General features: G+C 48.8%; 1 protein-coding gene across 6 annotated transcripts; it reads right to left on the bottom strand.

The window, feature by feature from the left end:
* Positions 1-2,927: 2,927 nt before the first annotated feature.
* Positions 2,928-27,479, bottom strand: LOC119974533 (carcinoembryonic antigen-related cell adhesion molecule 1-like). 6 transcript variants are annotated; one of them, XM_038813500.1, is made up of 8 exons: positions 27,404-27,479; positions 26,915-27,229; positions 17,558-17,836; positions 12,930-13,067; positions 9,985-10,067; positions 7,226-7,267; positions 7,095-7,138; positions 2,928-4,454 (listed from the first exon to the last, which is right to left on the bottom strand). In XM_038813500.1, exons 1-8 carry the CDS (start codon positions 27,453-27,455, stop codon positions 4,451-4,453), a joined length of 957 nt encoding a protein of 318 aa, XP_038669428.1. In that variant the 5' UTR covers positions 27,456-27,479; the 3' UTR covers positions 2,928-4,450. The 6 variants fall into 6 exon arrangements, with proteins under 6 accessions (XP_038669428.1, XP_038669427.1, XP_038669429.1 ...); XM_038813499.1 differs by having other exon boundaries at positions 7,095-7,267; XM_038813501.1 differs by lacking the exon at positions 7,095-7,138.
* Positions 27,480-27,760: the final 281 nt, after the last annotated feature.

Here is a 27,760-nt window from a genome sequence, read left to right as displayed (position 1 = left end):
TCCTCATGCGCAGGGCTGAACCTAACACAGCTAAAGGTAGTATCCAGAGTGAACCTAACCAGGACACAGGTAACAGGTTCTTCCCGGAGGTGAAGGATAAGAGAAAGCAATGTCAGCGGGGTCTGTTCAACCACACCCAAATATTCTGTTCCTGCCCCAAACTCTTTGGGTTCTGGGCTGTCTTCAGGACCATGTCCGGAGTGGTGGGAGTGAAGGTGGAGCCAAACCCTTCAGTGACGGTCGTCGGGGTATCAGATCACCCAGAACTCTTTGTGTGGAGAGAGCCCAACACCCTGGCATTCACCTACCTGATTGCCCGGCAGAAACTTCTGCTTGGATGGTGGTCGGCAGCACTACTCAAGGCCTCAGATCGGCTATCTGACGTAGTGGAGTTTCTAAAACTGGAAAAAAATCAAATTGGCCATCAGGGGATCAGAGGAATCTTCCAGCTCATGTGGAAACAATTCAGCAGCCTCTTCGAAGACCTGTTTGTGACCAACAGCTGGGGGTGGAGTGAGGGAAGGAGGAGGGCACACTCACACCAGAGCAAGGAGAAATAACGTAAAATCTGTATAACACACTGAGGGCTGCGGGTGACCACATACTGCAACAGAACAGTGATGCCATACAAAGGTCGTAACCTCACGGGCTTTTCACAGTAACTTCATTGAAGCCTACTCGTGACAATAAGCGATTTTCATTTCATTTTTCTCTGTGCCAGACCTCATCTCCTTTCTCTCTCCGTCCTGGGTTGCGATACCTGTTTGGTATCCACTGCCTCAGGTTACAAAGGGGCAGCTCAGACTATATCCACACAATGCTAGTCACTGCAGTGTAAATAGACCATTTATCTCTTTTGTCGTACTTTTTCTTTTGCTCTGTTTTTGTTTGAGAACACTAATGTAAATTTCGACCAAATGTACAGTAAAAGGGTGCAAATTACTTATAACCTCAGTTATGATTAATACAACTCTAGAATTAAACTGTGTAATGATAAGACTTACCTGTCATGAATTAAAAACTTCAATAAAAACAATTTTAAAAAGAGAAGGAAATGTGATATTTTCATGTGGTGGATGGGTGCGGGTGGGCGGGTGGGGTTGGGAGCTGGTGCGCAGGAGAACAGTAAATTATTTTTAAAAATATTTTTATTGGCATTTTCCAATTTTAAAAGTTTGACAATTTGACATATAAAGCACATAATATTTACAGAGTATGCCGTTTCTTATGCACAATTTTACACGTACCCCTTTTATCGGTCCCCCATCTTTCCTTGCTCCCCCTCCACCCCTCCCCTGTTGATAGTTGGGCAAATCCTGGCCCCATCTTTTGCCCTGGCTGTTTCACTGTTATACCTCTTTCCGTCATTTTGTGCTTCTTGTTTTATTCTTGTGGCTCCGCTGGAGAGGGGGGTGGGGGGTGGGGGTGGGGGGTGGGGGGGGGGGAGGAGGACTCTCTGCCCCATTCCCCCCTCACTCTTTTTCTATGTCTCTCCCTGATACTCCCCTGGGTTCCATCCTTGCCTCCACTCTCACCCCCACAACCCTGGACATCGCTTCGAAGAAGGCTGTCCAGAACCCTGCAAGTTTGAGACAGGCCCAGAGCATGTGGGTGTGGTTGGCCGGGCCTCCCTGGCACCAGTCACATTTATCCTCCACCTCCGGGAAGAACCTGTTAATTCAGGTTCTGGTTTGGTGCGCTCTGTGCACCACTTTAAACTGCATGAGGCTTAACCTTGTGCAGGAGGAGGTGGAGTTGGCCCTACTTCATGCTTTGCTCCAGAGTCCCCACCCTACTTCCATCCCAGGTACGTCTTCGAATTTCTGTCTTGCCCTTTCCAGAAGTCATCCATAGATGTCCCTACAGTTCCCCTTCTCCCTACTGTCCACGTTCAGTAGTTCCTCCAGTAAAGTGTCTCTCGTGGGTCCGTTAATGCGCTCGCCTGTTATCCTTGTTCTTTTCCTCCGCTCCTGCCATCTCTTTGGCCTCTCGAGCTCCCATTAGCTGGCATGCTGGCTCTGTTGCTTTCCATTCTTAATTGAGGGTGTGATGCTACAGAATTTTCAGGGTAAGTTCGCCTAAAAATGCCAACTTGGCTACGTTCTGGAGGAGAACTACCTGATGTACGTCTGCTCAGCACATCACCGTCACTGCAAGTTCAGGAGAACATTAAAGACAGGTCTACAATAGGCTGGCATACCTATTGGCAAAAAAGGTAGGTGACGCAGGTCCAAATACAGCAATGACTGACAAAGTAAGGAAACAAAGTAGTTACCTGGAGCGGGGACTTACAGGGACCTGAGCAAAGATCTTGACTGGAATTCTCTGGTTGTCGGAGTTCACATTTCCTGCTGGCTGTGCACCCCTGCCAGCGGATTTCACAGCGTGGTGGGGAAGCTTCAACCGGAGGTGCCACTGACAAGTGGTGGTAAGGAAGAATCTCGCCACCAGTGAATGGTGTATCATTGAGAAACATGCAACTGGGGAACCAGAAAATCCAGTCCCTTATAAGCATAGTTTATGTAGAATATAGAGCACAGAAAAAAAACATTCAGCTCAACCAGTCTCTGGCGGTAGAGCATCCTCTCATGCCCCTTCATCTTTTTTTTGGGAGGGACAGTGGTGTAGTGGTAATGTTGCCAGATGAGTAATCCAGAGGTCCAAGCTAATGCTCTTGGGACATGGGTTCAAATCCCACCATGACAGCTGGTGGAAATTAAATTCAATTTACAATCAGGATTGAAAAGTTAGTACCATAACACCATTACCGTAAAAACTCATCTGGTTTACTCATCTATTAGGATCTCAGAAGACCCCGGCAGTGGCTAGGAAACTGGACCAAAACCCTAATATTTTAGTTTATTTGTAAGACGGTGCAGAAAGAATGATTCGCTTCAGGAGTGATTTCATGAAGAAATAAGACTTGCTTATTTTTAAAACAAAACTTTATTATGGATACAATATTCAATGTTTTAACCTCACATTTAGAAATAACAGCTTACAATTTACGCCTTAAACACTACTGCTCAATTTTCCATAAACAGCAAGAAAAGAAACATACAGTCTGAAAAGCACATTAACTCCCCAGGGACTTTCCCAGTCAAGCCACAATCCATTAGCCCAGACTGAAAATACATCATTTTGTCAATCTTGGCTTCTGGCTGCTAAAATTACCCAGGCCATGCAAAACAGAATTATTTTTTTTGAAAAACATGACCACTGCAGTCAAACACACTTGAACCCCAGGCTTTCAACCCTTAAATGCCCAACACATAGAATCCAATGTCATTTAGAAAAGGAAATCTGCAATCCTTACCTGGTCTGGCCTACATGTAACTCCAGCTCCCATTGCAGTATGGTTGACTACCAACACCCCTCTGAAATGGTGTGGCAAGCCACTCAGTTCGAGGGCATTAGGGATAGATGACAAATGCTGGCCTTGCTAGTGACACCTATATTCCAAGAAAGAATTTCTAAAAACCAAAAATCTATCAATAAAGGCTTTTCTAGCTCCTCCTTATCTGAATAGCTTTGATGGGATTGAACACAGGGTGGACAAATGAAAGTGGAGCTGAATAATCTCTGGGCCACAATGTCAATATATTTTGATAGTGTATTCACAAGACTGTAATGTAAGCAAAACTCAGCTGAATCCTTCAGAAGCCATATTCTGGAGAATTTAATCTGAGCAAGCAATCAAATACGACCTTTTAGAAATCCATTTTGGCTCTAGACTATGAAGGAATATAAAGGGTACTTCAATATCAGGAGTAATATTTTAAAAAACATATTACATTTTGGTGATAAAAACAGAATATGCAGCATAAACTCAGCAGGTCTGGCAGCATCTGTGAAGAGCGAGACAGAGTTAATATTTTGAGTCCCTATTGCTCGTCTCCAGAACTGAAGAGAGGTAGAAGGAGAAAGTTTCTGCCACTCTGCAGTTATGAAGAACAGTCACACAGACTCAAAACAAACTCTTTTTCTCTCTGCACAGATGCTACCAGACCTGCTGAGTTTATCTCGCACTTTGTTTTTAATTTCAGATTTCCAGCATCCGCTGTATTTTGCTCTTACATTTCTATGGATACCTGATCATTATAATTGAAATAATCATTGTAATTCAATTTCAACAGCTCTGGTGACAACTTGAAACTCATAGCGAGGAGCAGTACCAACCCTCAGATTGGTTATAGCGGAATAACAACAGTTTCATTTTAATCTAGATCCAACAAGGTGATGAGACAAAGGGATGATTGAAGTATTCTATGGCCGGGCTGATCGGGTTCCATTGTCAGTATCAGCAGCCTCCAGTTCAATGTGGTGTGAGCGTAACTGTACCTTTCTCCAAACTTCTAGTTGCATGTCCAACCCAGCAACCTAGAATCGGCTGTTTGCACATGGCTTCGTCAGGAAACTGCAGCTCCACTCTTGTCCCTTCTGACAGAGTTCAGCTGACAGATTAAAAAGAGAAAGATTGCCATTTAGATAGCGTCCTTCGCAACCTCGGGGCATTCAGAGGGGCTTATCAGCCCATGAAGACCGCCCCCCACGCCAGGTGGGAGAATAGAGGGAGGGCCTCCCGACATTTTTCACGCCCTCCCGCTATTCTCCACCCCCCCATGCCCGACCCACGCCATGAATCGGCGCTCGCATTTTTTACGGCGAGCGGCGATTTTCCGAGGCCGATGGGCCGAGCGGCCGGGCCTTCACGCCCGTTTCACCACGGCAGCAAACACACCTGCTTGCTACCGTCGTGAAACGGGCGCCAGATGCCCGTTTGGGGCATCTAGAGGCCCGATTGTCACGGGAGTACGACTGTGCTCGGGAGGGGACAGGCCCGCGATCGGTGCCCACCAATCGTTGGGCCAACGTCCAAAACAGACGCACTCTTTCCCCTCCGCCGCCCGGCAGGATCAAGCCGCCATGTCTTGTCGGGCGGCTGAGGAGAAAGATGGCAACTGCGCATGCGCGGCTGACGTCATCGGCCGCGTCAGCCGCCGTTACGCTTGACGTGCGGCCTTGACGACCATCGTCAAGACCGCGCCGCCGTGACGCACGGGGTCGTGCTCCTAGCCCCGCCCGGGGGGGAGAATCGGCCCCGGAAGTGGCCGTGAAGGCTGCCGTGGGTCACGGCCTGTCCGACGGCAGCCTTTACGATTCTCCGCATTTGCGGAGAATTGCGCCTATTTAGTAGAGGGTGGGAGAGAGGGGAGTGCTGTCACTGTTGCAATTTGAGAGACACAACAGACAATTTGTGCACAGCAAGATCCAGCAAACAACAAGGTGACTAATGGCCAAATAACTTGCTTGCTAAACCAGTGTTGGCTTAAAGGATAAACATCAGCCTGGGTCTCCTGCCCCATTTCTCCTTGGCAACAATGTCACAGAGTCATAGACTTTTACAGCACAAAAAGAGGCCCTTTGGCCCATTGTGCTTGTGTCAGTCTCCAGCACCTATCATTTCAATCCCATTTTCCAGCATTTAGACGATAATCTTGATCACACATCCTGAGAGGTCAAAATGGTGGTGGTAGGGGTGGGGGCAGCCGGTGAAAGGGTAACAGTGAATGGGCAGTTCTTTATCCAACTGCCCAATGCTCCTTTCTGTCGCCCGACAGTAGCTATTAAACTTGCCAATAAACATTGAGGAGGAACACCCATTCAAAGAACCACCCAAATTCCATTCCAATTGATCCTGATGAAATTTTGAGCCAGACAGAAAGTTGTAACATCTACCGATAACATTTTACTGCTATTGCTGAGAAAACAGACATGCTATAGAAGTGCTCTGTCTTTTTTTAAAAATGATTCTTTCATGGGATGTGGGCAAGGCCAGCATTTGATACCCATCCCTAATTGCCCTTGAACTGAGTGGATTGCCATACTCTTTCAGAGGAGCAGTCAAGAGTCAATCTGCATTGTTGTGGCTCTAGAATTACCTGAACGCCGGGCCAGGTAAGGATGATAGATTCCCTCCCAAAAGGGACATCGGATGGGTTTATATGGTCACCATTACTGAGACTTGGACCGGGATTCTCCCCTACCCGGTGGGGCGGGGTGTCCCGGTGTAGCGGAGTGGCACCAACCACTCCGGCGTCAGGCCTCGCCAAAGGTGCGGAATTCTCTGCACCTTTAGGGGCTAGGCCTACGCCGGGGTGGTTTCCGCTCCGCTGGCTGGCCGCCGCCAAAACCAGCGCCAACGGCCTTTGGCGCTATGCTGCCCGGCGTTGGGGCTGGCCGAAAGGCCTTCGCCGGTGCGCGCATGCGCCGGTGCGCCAGCGGCCGCTGACGTCACCACCGGCGCATGCGCGGTAGGGGGTGTCTCTTCCGCCTCCGCCATGGTGGAGGCGGTGGCGGTGGCGAAAGAAAAATAGTTCCCCCATGGTACAGGCCCGCCAGCTGATTGGTGGGACCCGATCGCGGATAGGGCCTCCGTGGGGGCACCCCCTGGGGTCCGATCGCCCCCCCCCCCCCCCCCAGGACTCCAGTGGCCCGCTCGCGCCACCAGTCCAGCCGGCACCAGAGGAGCTCCAATTCCTGATGGGGGGAGAGGCCTGTCAGTGGTGGGACTTCGGCCCATCGCAGGCCGCAGAATCACCGCGGGGGGCACGCCGACCGGCGGGGCATGATTCCCGCTCCCACCGATTCCCGGGTGGCGGAGAATTCCGGCCACTACTGGGGCGGGATTTTTACCAGCCCCGGGCGATTCCCCGACCCTGCGGGAGGTCATAGAATTCCGCTCCTGCTTTCCAATTCCAGATTATCAATTTAATTAAAATTCCACTAGCCACTTTGGTGAGATTGGGCCAAGGGTATTAACCAGGGCCTGTGGGTTACTAGTCTAGCGATGTTACCATTGCATCATTATCTCTTGCACTCAGCAGGGCGGATTCACAATACTACCAAAATAAACTATTGATACAAATCGCTGTTCTCTTTGATATTTGCTATTCTTGTGAACCTGATCTGATGAGTGCAAGGTAAAAAGCTTTGACAACAAGGCTCTTTTTTCAGTTATGCTCAAACACTTCCAAGTAATGATTTAAATGCTACTTTATTTAATTATTTAGGGATCATGGAAAAGAACACACCTGCCAAGCTGATCGTAAACTGACTCGTTGCTGAACAGTAGAGCCTTTGGGAAGAGAGACAAAAAAAAGCCTATTTCTATTGGTTTTGCCAATAAAGGTTTCTGAAATAAATTAAGCAAGTAGAAATGTACCATGTAGCTTGAATCGTTCTGATCCTCATTTCCACATTTTTGCTGTAATGATACATAAATATTGCAAAAAAATAATCAGAGGTGCAACAGCCTGGGGTACATCTCTTGGAAACTTTGACACACTTTAAATATTCAGAGCGTTAACAATGCTAAAGGATCATTAATAATGTCCCATCGGGGCAATCATTCATTACAGGGGGTTTCTAACCTGGAAATCACGCTATCCAAGGTACGGACATCACAAGTGAAATGGATTGGAGTGAAACTGACTGCAATTTTACAGTGAGCAATGTCTTCGGAATCCTGCCACACTATAGAAAGTGCTCAACCAGAAGGTTGGCTGCAATAGGGGAGGCTTTTTCCTGTTGCTTGCCATTCACAGGTAAAGGAAAATTGGATTGGTGTGTGTGTCTTGTGGGGGGGGGGGGGAGACTTTGGATGAGGAAAATCTGTATCCTTTATGATCAAACTTGCAAATATGTATTTGAACAAGTTGTAAGCAGATAGTATTGGGCCATAGTTTTCTACTTTTTGAGTTACCACAGTGTCAGTTTGAAATTTCTGGAGGTTTATTTTTAATGAGGAGGCGGTGGTAAAATGGTATTGTTACTGGGGTAACAATAACCAAGATAATACTCTAGGAACTAGTATTCTCACCGCAGCAGATGGTGAAATTTGAATTAAAAATAACCAACGGTCAATTGTCATTAAAAACCTATCTGGTTCACTAATGTCCTTGACCTCATGGCAGATTTCCTTTCCGAAGGTGCATTAGTAAACCAGATGGGTTTTTCAACAATGGTTTCATGGTCATCATTAGATGAATGAATTTAATGTCATCATTAGACTTATAATTCCAGATTTTTATTGCCTTCAAATTTCACCTTCTCAAGTGGTGGAATTTGAACCTGGGTCCGCAGAACATTCCTCTGGGTCTCTAGCTTACTAAGAAAAGTAAGGGAAAGGAGATTTGATAGAGGTGTACAAAATTACTTTCTTTATTCTATTGTGGTTGTGGGTTTCGCTGCCAAGAACAGTGGTTGTTGCCTTGACAAGAGTGGCTTGCTGGGCTATTCCAGATGGTATTAATCACATTGCAGTCAGTTGGAAGTTAGATGTCGAACAGATTTCCTTCAAAAGGACATTCATAATCCAGATGGGGTTTTACAACAAACGACTCTTGGTCATCTTTTATGGAATGCAAACTTCACCATTTGACATGGCGGGATTTGAACCTGGTTCTAAGAGTATTACCCCGGTCTCTGGATTACAAGCCCAATGACAATACCACTACGGTCACCGAGTTAGCACTCAATTTCAGATTTACTAATTGAACTCGTGCCCCCAAAGCACATGAATTGCTAGTCCAGTGATTTCACTGCGACACCGCCATCTCCTCAATGATAGACAAGAAAAAACTGCTCCCATTGGCTGATACCACTTTGGATCGAGCCACAGATTGAATGCGCTGAGGGAGAGGTGCAGCGTTGCTCGAGGAAAAACTTTATTTCACACAGCGAATGGTAATGACCTGGAACACACCTTCTGGTGGAAGTGAGATAATGGTGATTTCAAAGGGAACTTGGATGGGTTTTGAGGGAAATAACTTGCAGAGCTATGGCGATGGAGAAGGTGAATGCGACTGATTGGATTGCCAAACAGCCCTTGTTCTGTACCGTTAAGACAGGAAAACTGAAGTTCAATATCTGCCTCCTGGGATGAATTTAAAACCGATTGAAGAATGCAGAACGTGTTGAATAATTCTGGTATCATGCAGTTATTTATTTTCCTACTTTGAACTTAACCTGTCCCACATCTTGCGTTGTTGGTTTCTCACAGTTCACCACTTTGTCTGTCACTTCACCTCCTCAGCGACTGCCTCCACCCCATCTGCATGTGTTGTTGGAGGCGCTCCAACACTATTCACACACCAGTTTTTTCTTGCTCCGTCAACTCCTCAAAACATCATTGAGATGTGGATCATGGAGTTTCAAAAGCACTCATCTCCTCAGTTAATTTGCACAAGCAACACGCAACAAGTTTTAAAAAATGCATTCATGGGATGTGGACGTCACTGGCTGGGCCAGCATTTATTGCCCATCTCTAATTACCCTTGAACTGAATAACTCACTGGGCCATTTCAGAGAGCAGCTAAGAATGAACTGTATTCACATTTCATCATCAGCAGGTTTCAAACCCAGGTCCCAGAGAATTAGCCTGGATTATTAGTCCAGTGGCAATATCACTACGCCATTGCTTCCCCGAGCCATCCATCGCTGCCTCCTCCTATAGCTGCTTCCTGTTGAAGGAACAAGAGGAAAACGCAGTCCACATAAGGTAAGCAGATTGGACACCACTGCCTCATCATTTAGACTTCAGAAATTCATTAAATCTTACAATAGAGCTGAAGACCATTCTCTCCACAGTGACTGTGCTGGTTCTTTGAAATTACTATCCAATTAGACCCACTCTCCCACTCATTCCCAATAGTCCTGCATTTCCAAATCTATATCCAACTCCCTTTTGAAGGATACCACTCAATTTTCCTCAGCTACTTTCACAAGGAATGCCTTCTCGGACGTAAGGACTATCTGTCCGAAATAATAACTGTCGACTCGCTTATTATACTTTTTCTCCACTTATCCGGAATCTGTCTGTTAGTTCCCCATCTTCATCATCACTGGATACAGTTTTTCACCGCAGTCCAGCATCCTTGGTTAACACATACAAATAACAATAGGTTTAGCACAATTACTTACCTCCTTGTTTACTGATAACATGCAGTTTTCGTACGCTGGCATTGCGCTGAGTGAACCGCTCACAGTAGGAAGAGTAAAATGTCCTGAAATTGCAGCAAACACACAAAGGGCTCAAGACATTTATTTCAGATTTGAGAAAGGTATTCAAAATCACGAGGAATCTGGGCAGAGTAGATTAGGGGATGGGGGAGGGCAGGTGGTGAGGAGAAAACTGTCCCCATAGACACGGAGGATTGAAAACCGGAGGGCACCCATTTAAGGCAAAAAAAATTTAAATAATGCAACATGAGGAAAAACATTTTTTGGCAGCAGTGGGTGGGATCTAGAATGAGCTGTGGTGGGGAGGGGGAAGGTTTACTCAAGTCATTGAAGAGGGAAGAATGTGTCAGGTTACAGGGCCTCACGGTAGCATGGTGGTTAGCATCAATGCTTCACAGCTCCAGGGTCCCAGGTTCGATTCCCGGCTGGGTCACTGTCTGTGTGGAGTCTGCACGTCCTCCCTGTGTGTGCGTGGGTTTCCTCCGGGTGCTCCGGTTTCCTCCCACAGTCCAAAGATGTGCGGGTTAGGTGGATTGGCCATGCTAAATTGCCCGTAGTGTAAGGTTAATGGGGGGATTGTTGGGTTACGGGTTACGTGGGTTTAAGTAGGGTGATCATTGCTCGGCACAACATCGAGGGCCGAAGGGCCTGTTCTGTGCTGTACTGTTCTAAGGGCGAAGGTGGGAGGGGGTGAGTTAGTGGCATCAGGCGGATTGCTCATTCGCAGAGAGCCAGCATAGGAACAATGGGCCGAATTACTTTTGTCATGTGCTGCGACCATTCTCTCATTCTGTACCTCTGAGAGGTGTTTGTTTCAACAGTGAAAATTGCAAAACAATATTGTGCATGTCAATATACAATAGTCCTGACTGTGACGAATGGAGGATTTCAGGAATATTGGACTCTAAATATAGGGGCAAGTTAAGGATTAAAAGCCTGTGAGTACAGTGTTTTTTACTTCAGTTGTCATGTTTTTAAAAAGGAATTTGGTTTTGCAGGGCCTGGGAGCTTATAGGAGCTTGAAGGTGAAATTGACCAGAAGAATGGGGTTTTCAGTCTGGGTTAATGTACTGTGGTTTGACTGGAGAAGCCCCATTTCAGAGGTCAGATGGCAGTTGAGAGTCAACCGCATTGTGGTAGCTCTGAAGTCACATGTAAGCCAGACCAGGTAAGGATGACAGATTTCCTTCCCTAAAGAGGGCATTAGTAAAGCAGATGGGTTTACATGTCCATCAACTCACGTCGACATTACTGAGACGAGCTTATCAACTGAACTGAAATGGGCAGCACAGTGGCACAGTGCGTGGCACCGCTCCTTCACAGTGTCAGGGACGCGGGTTCGATTCTGACCTTGGATGACTGTCTTTGCGGAGTTTGCATATTCTCCCCGTGGTCTGCGTGGATTTCCTCTGGGTGCACTGGTTTCTTCCCACAGTCCAAAGATGTGCTGATTAGTTGGCCTTGCTAAATTGCCCCTTAGTTTCCAACAGTTAGGTGCATTTCCAGGGATAGGCAGGTGACTAGGCCTGGGTGGGGTCCTCTTATGTTGGGAAGGGGTCAGTACATACTCGATGGGCCGAATGGCCTCTTTCTGCATTGCAGGGATTCTATGAAATCCCACTGATGCCACGTTGGCATTTGAACATGTCAAAGAGATAAGCCTGGGCCTCTGGGTTACTAGCCCAGTGACATTATCAATACAGCACAGTCTCTTGTACAGTCAGTAGATTATAAACGTACTATTCTTTGTGCGAGCAGCATGGTGGCACAGTGGTTAGCATTGCTCTTTCACAGCGTCAGGGACCTGTGTTCAATTCTGGCCTGGGGTCTGCCTATGTGGAGTTTGGCACGTTCTCCCTGTGTCCGCATGGGTTTTTGCTCAGTGCTCTGGTTTTCTCCCACAGCCCAAACACATGCAGGTAATGGGGATTGGCTATGCTAACGTGTCTGTATGTGTATGTAGCATGCTTGATGTGGTGTAATGCCTGTCAAGCTAAAAGCCTCTGGCAACACACTGGTGTCCTGGTCTAGAATAGTTAGCTGCAGAAACAGACGAAAGTCTGACCAATGCACCGTCAGGGTGCAGAAAGGTTGAGAGAGAGAGAGCGATACGTTGGTGCAATATTTCTGTTTCTGAGTGATTGAAATGGGAGATGATGCATGGCTGCCAACGCATTGAATGGTCCTGTTCTGGGAACTCAGGGGACAATAGCTAAACTTCCTGGAGCATCTTGGTAACTGGTCCAGTCAATGGTCGAGCGCTCCGATAATTCACGAAATCATTCACATGTTCATCATAGTGAATTGCTTCCGGATGGAAAATTACCGGGAAACAGCCATCCACAGGTTAAAGTCTTGAAACATTTTCAACTGGAAATTCTTCATCAATCTCTACAACTGCTGAAGAAAGGAAATACTCATGGACTCGTTTACAGACTTAGCCACGCACAGCGGAATCCAACTGATGCGTCAATTAAATTATCTAACACAGCAGCACCTTCCTCCTTTAAGAGCTCTCCAGCTGACTTTAATGGTGACACAATATGAACCTTCAGTCTTATTCACCATCATGTCTAATCTCGCACCATGATTTCACCGTTATCCATGGGGACTGGATTCTCCCGTTCCCCCGCTGCACATTTCTCGGCAGCGACGTTCGCTGGTGGCAGGATTCTCTCTTCCCACCACTTGTCAATGGGATTCCCCATTGAAGCCACTCCATGCTTCTGGGAAACCCGCAGGCGGGGGTGCTCTGTCAACGGAAAAAAAGAATCCCAATGGCCGGAGAATTCCAGCCCAGATATTCTGATCTGTTAGTGTTTGAGTTATTTGATATAAGTTGTTACTGTATTAATATCAATCAATATGAGTGGTTGTTCAGTGTTCAAAGAATGAATCGTTTTCACCTGGTGTTTCCTTCAGTGCCATGCTCTGCATTTTGAAGACTAGAACACCGACGGCAACGAGAGCTGCGACTGAGATAACTCCCAAAACCGCCACAGCCACTATCCATTTATCAATGTTGCAGCTTTCAGCATCTGCCTCTACAAAACACAAAATGGCATCAAACTCCTGCAAATTGACGTGCTGATTATTATTCTTGCTTACTTTGAATTAATCGGACAATTGAATATCGACAATGAGACTACCAGGTGTGTAGATGAGGGTAGTGCAGTTGATGTAATTTACATGGATTTCGGCAAAGCCTTTGACAAGGTCCCACTTGGGATACAGGGGAACATGATAAGGTGGATTCAAAATTGGCTGAGCTGAAGGAAACAGAAGGTAATAACTGATAGTTGCTTTAATGACTGGAAGCAAATGTCCAGTGGTGTACCACAAGGATCTGTGATGGGTCCCCTACTGTTTGTCATTTATATAAATGACATGGGTGACTATGTGGAGGGTAGGATCAGTAAGTTTACGGATGACACAAAGATTGGCTGGGTGATTAACAGTGAGGTTACAGGAAGATATAAATGGGATGGTTAACTGGGCAGAAAAGTGGCAGGTGGTATTTAACGCTGAGAAGTGTGAGGTGATACACTTTGGAAGGAGTAATTCGACAAGGAAGTATTAAATGAATGGCCTGACACTGGGAAGTTCGGAGGAACAAAGGGACCTTGGCATGTTTGTCCGTAGGTCTCTGAAGGCAGAAAGGCAGGTTAGTAGGGTGGTGAAAAAGGCCCATTGAATCCATGGGGTGGTGGAGGTGAGGACAGTGGTGGGGGTGGGACACTGGGGCGGTGAGCACTGGCTGAACTGCAGTCTCTGAGCCAAGCCCACCCCAACATCCACCAATTCCACCCCCATCCTAGCCCCCTCTGCGGCCAGCCCAGATCAGCCCACCCTTCACACACTTCTGACAGAGTACCGAGGCAGGTTGTAACATTGTGCAGAGGTGTTTAATGTGAAAACATATATACAGATACATGTTCTAGCCCCTATCACTAAAATGTGCCCTGCACATGTGCCAACTTATGACAAAAACTTTTCTACCATTATGGGCCCTAATGCTACATCTAGCTGGACCTCCAGAAGGTACATCAGGATTGGGGGCAGCCTGCTGTGAGACCTGTGTCCCCTTTGCCAGTCATCTTCTGGGGCGACTGGGCCTGCATGGGCCTGGCTGCTGCTCAGGTGTCCCAGGTGGCGCCTCCCTGTTCTGCCCACTGCCCAACAGATGCACCAAGGACAAGAGTGCTGCTGTGTTCCGGCACCTTCCCTGTGGAAATCATCAACAGGGGCCCCATCACCTCCTCCCTCGGGGTGTCCAGTGGCTTCCAGGCTACTCCATTAGGAGGGGTGCAAGTGCAGCTATCTCCTGAGGCTCTCCCGCCACCTGCCATTGCCAGTCCTGGAGTCCCTCTGCCATCTCTACCAGGGTCTGCAGTCTCGCAGCCATGGAGCATAGGGAATGGGCCATCTCCATCTGAAACTGCACCACATCACGCTGTGACTGTGCCACCAACTTCTGGGTCTGTGCCACATCAGCCAGCGACCAAAGTATCTCCCTCTGGAACTGAGCAACCTCAATCTGGATCTGTGCCATGTTTGCCAGCCCCTGGGTAATGCCACTGATGCTTTCAGCCATGGCCCACTGTGACTGGGCCACGTTCACGAGCACCACTGCAATTTCCAGGTGGCTCTGGGACATGGCTGCCTGTGAGAGGGTAACCCTGGCCTGGGCCTCGGACTTCACCTGCACAGAATGTCCCAGGCCTCGGACGTGCCGATTTATGGCCAAGCTGTTGACCCCTCTTCCCCAAGGCCTCCACCGTGGATGGCACCCATGCGGCGTTGGCCTGGGTTGCACACATGGTCGGCACCACCTCCTGCATGTGGTTGGGCTTCTCCACTTGCGCCTGCAGATGCTGGATGCTCGCTGACAACTCCTGCACCTCCATCTCCACAATCGATGGCACTGTTCATTCCAGAAGCCCGAAACCCTTCTGAACGGCAGCTAGTCCCGGGGTTCCACATTCCGACCGTCTGTCCACTCGGGAGTTCCTACCTCCACCTGATGTACCGGAACGTTTGGGCGTTGAGCACCAGACAGTGACCCAAGAGCTCTTCACTAAAGTGCCGAACCAAGGTGAGTGTCTCTGGGATGGTGGAGGGTGTTGGAGACAGCTGTGATGGGAAATCACTGTCATCATCGGACTTGGGCTCCGGGGTATCCTGGGTCTCGGGTATATGGGTCCCCTCCATGTCGGTATTCTCGTCATTACTCGGCACCCGGGGCTCTAGCTTTAGCTGTGGCTGGGAGCAGGGGACACCAGAAGGTCCTGTCCAATCACCAGCAGGTGCGACAAGACACAAGACTAGATGCATGATTAGACTGCGGCCGGGGGGTGGTGGTGCGAAGTTGAGGTTCGTCTGGGTCTGAGGCTGGTGTGGGGGTGAGGTTGGTGTGGGGGATGGGGGTGACACATGTGTCATGGGGAACCGCAACGCAGCAGGGTCTCACATCCTCGTCGATCGCCACCCCGGCGACTGCCCTTTTCTCGTGCCCACCGATCACATCCAGGGCCCGCTATTCTGCCGTGGTGAGGGGTTGTAGGGATTGAGGTGAACAGAAAATGTACAGTGTTAGACAGCCGACGCATGCAGCCCAGGGGTTGGGTAACTGGTGGCTTCGGTGGCCAGGGAACCCTGCCATGTCGGCTGGTATTGGTGCTGGCATGTGGTGCAGGGTGGGGTTCGGTTGCCCTCTGGGTTGGGGGTGGGGTGGGAAAACGGGTGTGTGGTACGGGGGTTGGTGACAGGGGCAAGCGCTGCCTACTCACCTTGGGCACCCTGAGGAGGTTGTGCAGTTTTTTACAGCACTGCCGGCTGGTCTGGATGGTGTTACTCATGGTTCTGATGGCCTCTGCCACCTGCGTCCAGGCATGCTGAATGGCAGTGGCTGGCAGCCTCCTTTCCAGTGTGGGTTGGCCCACCTCTCCTCCAAGGCATCCAGGTGGCTCTCAGGCTTGGCACTGGTGAATCTTAGGACCGCTCTCCTTGCTGTAGATTGAAGATTGCCCCTTCACCTCTGCTCAACAACTCTACTGCACCCAAAAGTTTCACTCTGGGGTCACACAAAGTCTGAAGCATTCAAATGGGGTCACACCACCAAAATATTTGCAAAACACTGAATGAAAAGTACAGATGATCTGTAACTCAATCCATTTACCCATTTTCTTCCATATCACTTGGCATCACTGTCTGACCTCAATTTAGCAATCCAAATTTTGAAAATATCAATTGCACCCCACTATCTACCACTTCTTGTGGGAACAGCTTCACCATCCCATTAGCCTTTATTTTTTTTCAGAAATTTAGAGTACCCAATTCTTTTTTCCAATTAAGGGACAATTTAGCGTGGCCAATTCATCTACCCTACACATCTTTGGGTTGTAGGGGTGAAACCCACGCAGACATGGGGAGAATGTGCAAAATCCACAGAGGCAGTGACCCAGAGCCGGGATTTAAACCCGGGTCTTCAGTGTCGTGAAGCTGCTGGACAAACCACTGCGCCACCATGCTGTCCCCCGATAGCCTTTTTGTGAAGAGATCCTTCCTGTTTATTTTAATCACTTTACTGAAGATCAAGAGTAGACTGAGGGGATGGTAATTGCCCAGGTTTGATTTATGCTGCTTTTTGTGGATAGGACATGACTGGGCAATTTTCCACATTGCAGAGAAGATGTCAGTAATGTAGTTGGACTGGAAACAGCTTGGCTAGGGGCATAGCAAGTTCTGGAGCACAAGTCTTCAGTATTGTTGCTGGAATATTGTCAGGGCCCATTGCCTTTGCAGTATCCAATGCCTTCGGCCATTTCTTGATATCAAATTGGCTCAAACTGGCATTTGTGATTCTGGAGAAGTATATATTAATACATTAATAAAATATTTTATTATTAGTCTTTATATTGATTGAAAGCTTTTATTGTATTCCCTTTTTGTAGCTGCTAATATTTTCTTATGCGTTCCATTGATATTTTCCATATTACTCCCTCATTACTATGTACAAACCTTTCTTTACATTATGCTGGTTGTAATATAACAACCAAAGCTCTAAAATTCCTCCACTCTCCAATCATCTGCTTTTATTTAAGATGCTCCTCAGCATTTTACTTTCCCTCTCTTAATGTACTTTGTCTCTGTCTGATTTCAATCCAATTCACCTCCCCTTTCCAGTCATTCCTTGGTTTACTTCTGGATCCTAAACCTCATTATTTAATTAAATGATGTGTCAAACCTGCCGTTTACTGATGTTCTAAATTCCCATTTGGCCTCACCACACCTCCATCGACTTACAATTGCAGGAAGCTACAGTGCAGGAAGTTGAGTTGAATGATTGAGGAAAGAAACCTGAGTCCTATTGTAATCCGTGAGATGCTCCCACTGAAACAAATGTGTTCTCGTAAAATATACAGCAGCAAATTGATATTTATGTAGGGCCTTTAACAAGGAGTTCACACATAGTTATCATACAACATTTAGTATGTATTGTTCAATAGGAATAATGTGAATTTACTGTACTCACTACCAATGTGCAAGGAGTAGAGCTCGCTTGCTTTTTCACTAACAGGGCTGCGTGCAACACATTGGTATTCACCGACATTGATTGCATTAACACTAATTATCGTCAACGTTGAATTTCCTGAAGCAAGTATTTTCCTCTCATTGCTGTTCACAACGTTCCCATTGAAAGACCAAATTATTTTGGTCCAATTTCCAACCACATGACATGTCAGGCAAACAGAGGCATTCTCTCTCACTGTGTTTGAATCATTGGATGTAATATATACAGTGGAGATCGGTTCTGTGAATGCAATTAGAAAAGAAGACTTAATCATCAACCTTGGATGGCATTATTTAATTTTAAAGGCAATGAAATATCTCCATCCAGTTGGAACCCTACCATTTCTTTCAGGGGCAACTTTTAATACACATTTTGGACAAGTGCTGCTTAATATAGGGATCTCCCACTGCCAATAGTGGAACAAATCGCCCTCCAAGCCTGTACTGGGCATGATACCAACCTTTGCCAAAACCCTCAGCACTTCTTTGTGCAATATCTCTCTATACCCATCCTATCCATGTGTTTGTCAAGATGCCTTTTGAACGCCGTTAATGTCTCTGTTTCCACAACCTCCGCTGACATTGCGTTCCAGGCCCTCACCACCCTCTGCGTAAAAAACCTGCCTCGCACATCTCCTCTAAACGTTGCCCCACGGACCTTAAACCTATGGCCCCTGGTGACTGACCCCTTCACCCTGGGAAAGAGTGCCTGCCCATCTACTCTATCCATGCCCCTCATAATCTTGTAGACCTCTATCAGGTCACCCCTCAACCTTTGTCTTTCTAATGAAAACAGTCCAAGTCTATTCAGCCTCTCCACATAGCTAACACCCTCCAGACCAGGCAACATCCTGGTAAACCTCCTCAGCACCCTCGCCAAAGCCTCCACATTCTTCTGGTAGTGTGACGACCAGGATTGTGCACAATATTCCAAGTGTGGCGTCACCAAGATTCGATACAACTGTTGCATTATTTGCCAGTTTTTATACACGATGTCCCGCCCAATGAAGGCAAGCATTCCGTCTGTTTTCTTGACTACCTTGTCCACTTGCGTTACCGCTTTCAAAGATCTACATGCACAGATCTCGCTGACTTTCTATATTCCTTAGAGTTTTACCATTTATGGTATATTTCCCCTTTATGTTAGACCTACCAAAATGCATTTCCTCACATTTGTCCGGATTAAACTCCATTTGCCATTTTTCTGCCCAAGTCTCCAAACTATCTATGTCCTGTTGTACCTTCTGACAATCCTCAACACTATCTGCCACTCCACCAACCTTGGTGTCATCCACAAACTTACTAATCAGACCGGCTAGATTTTCCTCCAAATCGTTTGTGTATACGACAAACAACAGAGGCCCCAGCACAGATCCCTGTGGAACATCACTCGTCACAACCTTCCATTCAGAAAAACACCATTCTACTGCTACCCTTTGCCTTCTGTGACAGAGCCAGTTCTGTATCCATCTTACCACGTCACCTCTGATCCCGTGTGACTTCACCTTTTGTACCGTCTGTCATGAGGCACCTTGTCAAAGGCTTTACTGAAGTCCATTTAAACAACATCCACTGCCCTCCCCTCATTAATCATCTTTGTTAATCAAAAAACTCAATGAAGTTAGTGAGGCACGACCTCACCTTCACAAAACTATGCTGTTATCGCTTATGAGTCCATTTGTTTCTGAATGGGCATAAATCTTGACCCTGAGAATTCTTTCCAATAATTCCCTCCTACTACTCATGTGAGGCTCACAGGCCTATAGTTTCCTGGCTAATAGAAAAGCAAATTACTGAGGATGCTGGAATCTGAAATGAAAGGGAAAGTGCTGGAAAATCTCAGCAAGTCTGGCAGCATCTGTAGGGAGAGAAAAGAGCTAATGTTTTGAGTCCGATGACTCTTTGTCAAAGCCAGCAGACAGAGAAAGTGGGAAATATTTATACTGTGGAGTGAGAATGAAAGATGAGTCATAACCACATAAACCCAGGGAAACCGGGTGCTAATGGCCACAGAAACCAAGGGGAAAGAGTGTTAATGGCAATCCCCAGAGAGAACAAAATATGTGAAAGGTCAAACAGCAGGGAAACTAACATCAGAGGATGAACTGTAGGTGTGGGGGGAGGGGAAGGGGGAAGCAAAGAGGAGAAAGGTGCAGGAAAGGTGGATAAGATTGTGGGGGGGGGGAAGTAAATGTATATTAAGAAAGAAAGAAATGGTAAAAGACAGTTAAAATGAAATGAAAACAAATGGGTCGAGGTGGGGCTGATCATCTGAAGTTGTTTAATTCGACGTTCAGGCCGGAAGGCTGTAGCGTGCCTAACCGAAAGATGAGATGTTATTCCTCCAGTTTGCATTGCGCTTCACTGGAACATTACAGCAGGCCAAGAACAGACATGTGGGCATGGGAGCAGGGTCTTTTGTTAAAATGGCAAGCAACAGGAAGGTCAGGATCCTGAATGCGCACAGACCGAAGATGCTCAGCAAAGCGATCACCCAGTCTGCGTTTGGTCTCTCCGATATAGAGGAGACCACATTGGGAGCAGCGAATGCAGTAGACCAAATTGGAAGAGATGCAAGTGAAACGCTGCTTAACCTGGAATGAGTGTTTTGGGCCTGGAATGTAACGTTAGCGCTTTTCTCTCGCTACAGATGCTGCCAGACTTGCTGAGATTTTCCAGCATTTTCCCTTTCGTTTCCTGGCTTATCTCTGCTACCTTTCTTAAACAGTGGCATCACATTAGCTATTCTCCAGTCCTCTGGATCTCACCTGTAGCCAATGAGGATACAAAGATGTCAGTCAATTTCCCCAGCAATTTCCTCCTTGCTTCCCTCAGAATTCTGGGATAAATCCCATCTGGCCCAGGAGACTTATCAACCTTAATATCCTTTAAAAGACCCAATACCTCCTCCTTTTCCATGTTAACAGGAGTTCCAGGACTTCCGGTGGCGGCGATGACGTAGGAAGTCGCACATTTGGGAGCTCCTGTTTTAGAGCCCAAAACGGAAATTTTTCGACGTCTCCCGGTAGGAGAAGGTGTGCTGATCGACTTTCCCCGCAGTCCATGACTTGAACTCGGAGTGGAAAGGGGAAAAAACAGCAGCAGCTCCCCAGAAAAAACAGGGGAAGGAATCCAAGATGGCGGCCGGCGGAGCTCCAGAGGAGTGGAAGCAGTGGGCCCTGGAGCAACAAGCTGCTCTCCTGCGCTGTTTTGCAGACTTCAAGGCTGAGGTACTGAGCTCTCTGCAGGAAACGAACAAAAGGCTCTCGGAGATTCAGACGACCCAGGGTGCTGCCATCAAAGAGTTGCAGACGCAGGCCACTGAACGAGAGGAGGAGGCCAGGATCCTCGTGAGTAAGGTGGAGGGGCACGAGGCACTCCACAAGAAGTCGCAGGACCACTTCGAGGAGCTTGATCACCGCATGAGGTGGAAAAATCTGCGGATCTTGGGCCTTGCGGAGGGGCTGGAGGGGTCGGACCTGACAACCTACGTGGCCACGATGCTGAACTCGCTAGTGGGGCCGGGTCTTTCCATCTGCCCTTGAAGCTGGAGGGAGCACACAGAGTACTGGGCCAGGAGGCCCAAGGAAGATGAACCCCCGCGTGCAGTGCTGGTGAGGATCCATCGGTTCAGTGATCGGGCGTGTGTGCTGCGCTGGGCCAAGAAGGTGAAGAGCAGCAATTGGGAGAATGGGGTAGCACGGATCTACCAGGATTGGAGTGCGGAGGTGGCTAAGCGGCGATCCGGGTTTAATCGGACGAAAGAGGTGCTTTACAAGAAGAAGATTAAATTCGGAATGTTGCAGCCTGTGCGCCTCTGTAACTTATTCGGACCGGTATTATTATTTCGATTCCCCGGAGGAGGCGTGGGCCTTCGTGCGGACGGAGAAACTGGACTTGAACTAGGGGTTGGGGGTTGCGGGGTCGGTTGTAATACTTTATTGCTGGATTCTGCTGTTGCTGTGTTCTCTTTTTCTGTACTTTTGCAATTTTGATATGGTTATTTATGGGGGTGTTCTTTTATATTTTTTTTCCGATGGGGCATTGTTTGAGTTTTGTATCTTGCGGGGAGGGTTGGGGGGGTTTGTTGTATTCTATGTTGGGTTGGGGGTATGGAGTGGGCCTGGTATTTGGGAGCTGCGTCAGAAGGGTGTGGTGGGGCAGTGCGAAAGCGCGGGCTTTCCTCTGGTTTCCCGCGCTGCGGGGCTGGGGGGTGGAGACGATGACGGGGGAGGCGGGGCCTTAACTGGTTCTTCCCCGCACTGGAGCAGTGCCTGGAGGAGGGATAGATTGAGGAATGATCCCACTTTGGGAGGGGTCGGGTTATTGGCGGGAGTTTCCGGGGTCAGCAGAAGTTAGCTGTCCCACTGAAGTACAATGGAGGACAGTTCGTGGCTAAGAGGGTTCCTAGCCTGGGGGGGGAGGGAAGGGGGGAAAGGGCAATACCAGGTTGCTGCTGGTTGGGTCAGGAAAGAGCTGGTGGGGGCCGGAGGGACAGAGGTGAGGTGTTGTCGCTGTGGGGACTGGGTCGGGCAGGGGGTGCTGGCCTAGGGCGGGCAGTCGACGGGCTATGGCTAGTCGATGGGGGATGGAGGCGGGACGCCCTCTGATTCGGTTGGTCACCTGGAATGCGAAAGGATTGAATGGGCCGGTGAAGCGGTCGAGGGTACTTGCTCATCTGAGGGGGCTAAAGGCAGATGTGGCAATGCTTCAGGAGACCCACCTGAAGGTGGCGGACCAGGTCCATCTGAGGAAGGGATGGGTGGGGCAGGTTTTCCACTCGGGGTTGGATGTGAAGAACCAGGGAGTGGCGATTCTGGTGAGGAAAAATGTGTCGTTTGAGGCATCTGAGGTGGTGGCGGATAAGTGGGGTAGGTATGTCATGGTTAGGGGCAGGCTACAAGGAGAGAAGGTGGTACTTGCTAGTGTGTATGCCCCAAATTGGGACGATGCGGGCTTTATGAGGCGTATGTTGGGACGGGTCCCGGATCTGGAGGCGGGAGGTCTGATCATGGGGGGGGGACTTCAATACGGTGTTGGATCCTTCACTGGATCGGTCCAGCTCTAGGACAGGTAGGAGGCCTGCAGCGGCCAAGGTACTGAGAGGGTTTATGGACCAGATGGGAGGGGTGGACCCATGGAGGTCTGTGAGGCCGAGGGCACGGGAGTACTCTTTCTTCTCCCACGTACATAGGGTCTAGTCTCGGATAGACTTCTTCGTGGTGAGTAGGGGACTGATTCCAAGAGTGGAGGAGGCCGAATATTCGGCCATTGCAATCTTCGACCACGCTCCGCATTGGATAGAGTTGGAGATGGGGGAGGTGCGGGACCAGCGCCCGTTGTGGCGGTTGGATGTGGGGTTGTTGGCGGAGGAGGAGGTGTGTAGGAGGGTCCGGGCAAGTATTGAGGGGTACCTCGAGGTGAATGATACGGGGGAGGTTCAGGTGGGGGTGGTCTGGGAAGCCCTGAAGGCAGTGATTCGTGGGGAGCTGATATCTATCCGTGCACACAGGGAGAGGAGCGAGAGGAGTGAGAGGGATAGACTAGTGGGAAAGATGCTTGAGGTAGACAGGAGGTACGCAGAGGCACCAGAGGAGGGACTGTTGGGGGAGAGGCGCAGCCTGCAGGCTAAATTTGATTTGCTGACCACTAGAAAGGCGGAGGCACAGTGGAGGAAGGCACAAGGGGCAGTGTACGAACATGGTGAAAAGGCGAGTAGGATGCTGGCTCATCAGCTCCGCAAGCGGGATGCGGCTAAGGAAATTGCTGGAGTGAGAGACAAGAGTGGGAATGTGGTGCGGAAGGGGGTAGAGGTGAATGAGGTCTTCAAGGACTTTTACGGGGAACTGTACCGGTCGGAGCCAACGGGGGAGAGGAGGGGAATGGAGAGGTTCCTCGATGAGCTTTCTTTCCCGAAGGTGCAGGAGGAGCAGATGGAGGAGTTGGGTGCGCCGATTGAGCTGGAGGAGCTAGTTAAGGGGATCGGGCAGATGCAGTCAGGGAAGGCACCGGGGCCGGATGGGTTCCTGGTGGAACTTTATTAAAAGTTTGTGGGCCTAGTGGGCCCCTTGCTGGTGTGGACACTTAATGAAGCGTGGGAAGGGGGGACTTTGACCCCAACGATGTCGCGGGCGCTGATCTCGTTAATTCTAAAGAGGGACAAAGACCCCCAGCAGTGTGGTTCATACAGGCCCATATCTCTCCTCAACGTAAATGCCAAGGTGCTGGCAAAAATCCTGGCCACCAGGATAGAGGACTGTGTGCCAGGGGTTGTACTAGAGGACCAGACAGGTTTTGTGAAGGGAAGGCAGTTGAACACGAATGTGCGGAGATTGTTGAATGTCATCATGATGCCGGCGATTGAGGGGGAGGCAGAGATAGTGGTGGCGCTGGATGCGGAGAAGGCATTCGATAGAGTGGAGTGGGGGTACTTATGGGAGGTGTTGGGGAGGTTTGGATTTGGTGAAGGGTTTATTAGATGGGTGAGGCTGCTATATGAGGCCCCGATGGCGTGCGTGGCCACGAATGGGAGGAGGTCGGAGTACTTCCGGCTTTACCGAGGGACCAGGCAGGGTTGCCCCCTGTCCCCCTTGTTGATCGCACTGACAATCGAGCCGCTGGCGATGGCGTTGAGGGATTCAGAGAGGTGGAGAGGTTTGGTGCGAGGTGGGGAGGAACATAGGGTGTCGTTGTATGCCGATGACCTGTTACTGTATGTGGCGGACCCGGTGGGAGGGATGCCGGGGGTGATGGAGCTGCTAGCTGAGTTTGGGGCCTTTTCAGGTTATAAACTAAATTTAGGCAAGAGTGAGGTGTTTGTGGTGCACCCTGGAGACCAGGAGGAAGGAATTGGTAGGCTCCCGCTTAGGCGGGCAGGGGAGAGCTTTAGGTACCTGGGGGTGCAGGTGGCCAGGGACTGGGGGTCTCTTCACAAACATAATTTCACCAGACTTGTAGATCAGATGGAGGAGGAGTTCAAGAGGTGGGACATGCTGCCATTGTCGTTGGCGGGGAGGGTGCAGTCCGTCAAAATGACAGTGCTTCTGAGGTTCTTGTTCCTCTTTCAGTGCCTGCCCATCTTTATCCCCAGGGCCTTCTTTAGGAGAGTGACTAGCAGTATCTTGAGCTTTTTGTGGGCACATGGGACTCCGAGAGTGAAGAGGGTGTTCCTGGAGCGAGGGAGGGATAGAGGCAGGCTGGCGCTGCCCAACCTTTTGGGGTACTATTGGGCGGCTAATGTGTCAATGGTGCGTAAATGGGTGATGGAGGGGGGAGAGGCGGCGTGGAAAAGAATGGAGATGGCGTCATGTAGAGGTACGAGCTTGGGTGCCATGGTAACGGCGCCGTTGCCGCTCTCCCCTAAGAGGTTTACCACGAGCCCGGTGGTGGCAGCGACCCTAAGAATCTGGGGACAGTGGAGACGGCATAGGGGGAAAGCCATGGAGGCTCCATTGGGTGGCAATCATCGGTTCATTCCACGGAACAGGGATGGGGGATTTAGGGGGTGGCAAAGGGTGGTCATCAGTAAATTGAGGGACCTGTTGATTGGCGGGAGGTTTGCGGGCCTGGGGGAACTGGAAGATAAATTTGGGCTTCCCCAAGGGAACATGTTCAGATACTTGCAGGTAAAGGCGTTTGCTAGGCGACGGGTAGAGGGATTCCCTTTGCTGCCCTCGTGGGGGACGATGGACAGAGTGCTTTCGGGGGGGTGGGTCGGAGAGGGGAAGGTGTCTGACATCGATAAGGTAATGCAGGAGGTGGAGGAGTCATCAGTGGAGGACCTGAAGGCTAAATGGGAGGAGGAACTCGGGGAGCAGATAGAGGACGGGACTTGGGCGGATGCCTTGGAGAGAGTCAACTCTTCCTCCTCATGTGCGAGGCTTAGTCTCATCCAATTTAAGGTGCTGCACCGGGCCCACATGTCCGGGACTAGGATGAGAAGGTTCTTTGGGGGTGAGGACAGGTGCACCAGATGTTTGGGGAGTCCAGCGAACCACGCCCATATGTATTGGGCATGCCCAGCACTGGAAGAATTCTGGAAGGGGGTGGCGGGGACGGTGTCGAGGGTGGTTGGATCCAGGGTCAAACCAGGGTGGGGACTCACGATTTTTGGAGTCGCGGTAGAGCCGGGAGTGCAGGAGGCGAAAGAGGCCGATGTCCTGGCCTTTGCGTCCCTAGTAGCCCGGTGGAGGATCTTGATGCAGTGGAAGGATGCGAGGCCCCCAAGTGTGGAGACCTGGATCAGTGACATGGCGGGATTTATAAAATTGGAAAGGGTCAAATTTGCCCTGACAGGATCAATACAAGGGTTCTATAAATGATGGCAGCCTTTTCTGGACTTCCTGGCTCAAAGATAGGTATCTCGGTCAATAGCAGCAGCAACCCCGGGGGGGGGGGGGGGGGGGGGGGGTAAGGGGGGGGGGGGGGTGTTCCTTATTGTAGTTTCTATTATGTAACTTAATACTGTGTTAATTTGCGTTGTTGTTAATATGCTGTGTTGTTCATGGAGATGGGGCGAATGTTTATGATTGTTATTATTATTGTTATTTTTGGTATTTTATTATGGTTCGTTGTTGTTGTATAAATTCAAAATTTTTCAATAAAAATTATTTTGTAAAAAAAACAGGAGTTCCAGATATCACGGCAAATCGTGCGTCTGGCAAAAAATAGGATTGGCACCCATTCCGATGCTCTGGTCCTCCCGCCGGCAGCGAGCTACACACCCCACACGAGTGGGAGGATGCACATGGGTCATTTGAACCGATTTGCAATTGATTATGGACTGATAACCTGAATCTCCACACCTCCGTGATGCTCCAGCCCTCTGGCCAGAATCCATGGGAACGTGGTTTGATGCAAATATTTCCCAGCAAGGACTTCACTCAGAGATCGAGGCAACCTTTCAAAATGGCGGCCCGATCTCTGCGATCAGCTCCCCGGGGCTTAAAAAAAAGTGTGGGCTAAAGTGGTGAGAAACTCTCCAGGGCCCAAACATGTGCCGAAATGTCATTGAATTGCAGCGGGGAACTCGCCAGCAGAGCAGCAGGAAACTCCCTGAAAAACCCGCCACAAATTACTTAGACAATTTTTGGGGGAATTGTGCCCATGATCTTATTAATGTGGAGCAAGCTCGAGGGGCTGAGTGGCCTACTCCTGCTCCTTGTTTGCATATTGACTGCTGGAATTCAACCTGCTAATTTCATGACGTAACTATTTTGGCCCACCGAGAATTCACTTCTTCTGGGCAGCCTGTGATCGTAGAGTTTACAGTTAATCGTTTCATCATGATTTGAACGAACAAAACATTGATGTTACTCACCGAACACAACAAGATGAATTCTGGCTTTCCCTTCTGCACCAGAGTATGGATTCATGGTAACAATGTACTCTCCACTGTCTGAAACAGTCACTGACTTGAGCCGGAGAGAGACGTTATGGACTAACTCCACCCGATCTGTATACTGATAGTTTATATCTACAGTTGTCCCGATCCACCGTACGACATCCATCCCATTGTGTTTCCAGTTCCCCCTCTTCACCTGGATGGACGGTCTCACTGACAGGAGCACAAGATCTTCGACTGCTGCATTCACAAGACTCTCATTCACCGAGATGGTCAGGTCTTGACATTCAACTACATGGGGGTGGGGGAGTTCAGAAAATTTTGTTAATATGTTAATTTAAATAAAAATTAGACAGGATGGGGCAGATGGTAAAATCAGCATCAACACCAGTAATATTAGTAAAGTTTTATTTAATCTATCCTCCCCTGCCTGTTTAAATCCCAACATGACAAATTAACTCTCACCAGCAGGCAGGAATAACCAGATAGCCAGGGCAGTGAGTCGAACTCTCTCCATCCTGCCAGAGCAATGCTGGTTCCCGTTATAGAGAGAGACATACGAGTTAAATATCCCTGGTCAATGAACCATGTTAGGTATTAACTAAAGCAAACACAGGCAGGAATTTAGGTCAGTGTTACATCACTGAAAGGAACCAAAGGCAAACTGAAAACCATAATTTTAAAAATTGATTCATGGGATTTAGGCATCGCTGATCAGGCCAACATTTTTTTGTCTGTCCTATTTCTTTCCCTTGTTGAAACTATACGGAGTCCCAATGGTGATGATTATATAATCTCTGCCCCATGGTAAAAGGCTGTGAG

This window comes from Scyliorhinus canicula, chromosome 12 (assembly GCF_902713615.1).
Source record: "Scyliorhinus canicula chromosome 12, sScyCan1.1, whole genome shotgun sequence".
Taxonomy (NCBI): domain Eukaryota; kingdom Metazoa; phylum Chordata; class Chondrichthyes; order Carcharhiniformes; family Scyliorhinidae; genus Scyliorhinus; species Scyliorhinus canicula.
This window is presented reverse-complemented; position numbering and strand designations above follow the sequence as displayed.

Coding starts and splice junctions, on each gene's coding strand:
- LOC119974533 (XM_038813499.1), bottom strand. CDS start 27,455: ATGGAGAGAGTTCGACTCACTGCCCTGGCTATCTGGTTATTCCTGCCT. Junction 17,837..26,914: donor AATTCATCTTGTTGTGTTCG/GTGAGTAACATC, acceptor TTGCATTCACAG/AACCGATCTCCACTGTATAT. Junction 10,068..12,929: donor GGCACTGAAGGAAACACCAG/GTGAAAACGATT, acceptor CTGCAATTTCAG/GACATTTTACTCTTCCTACT.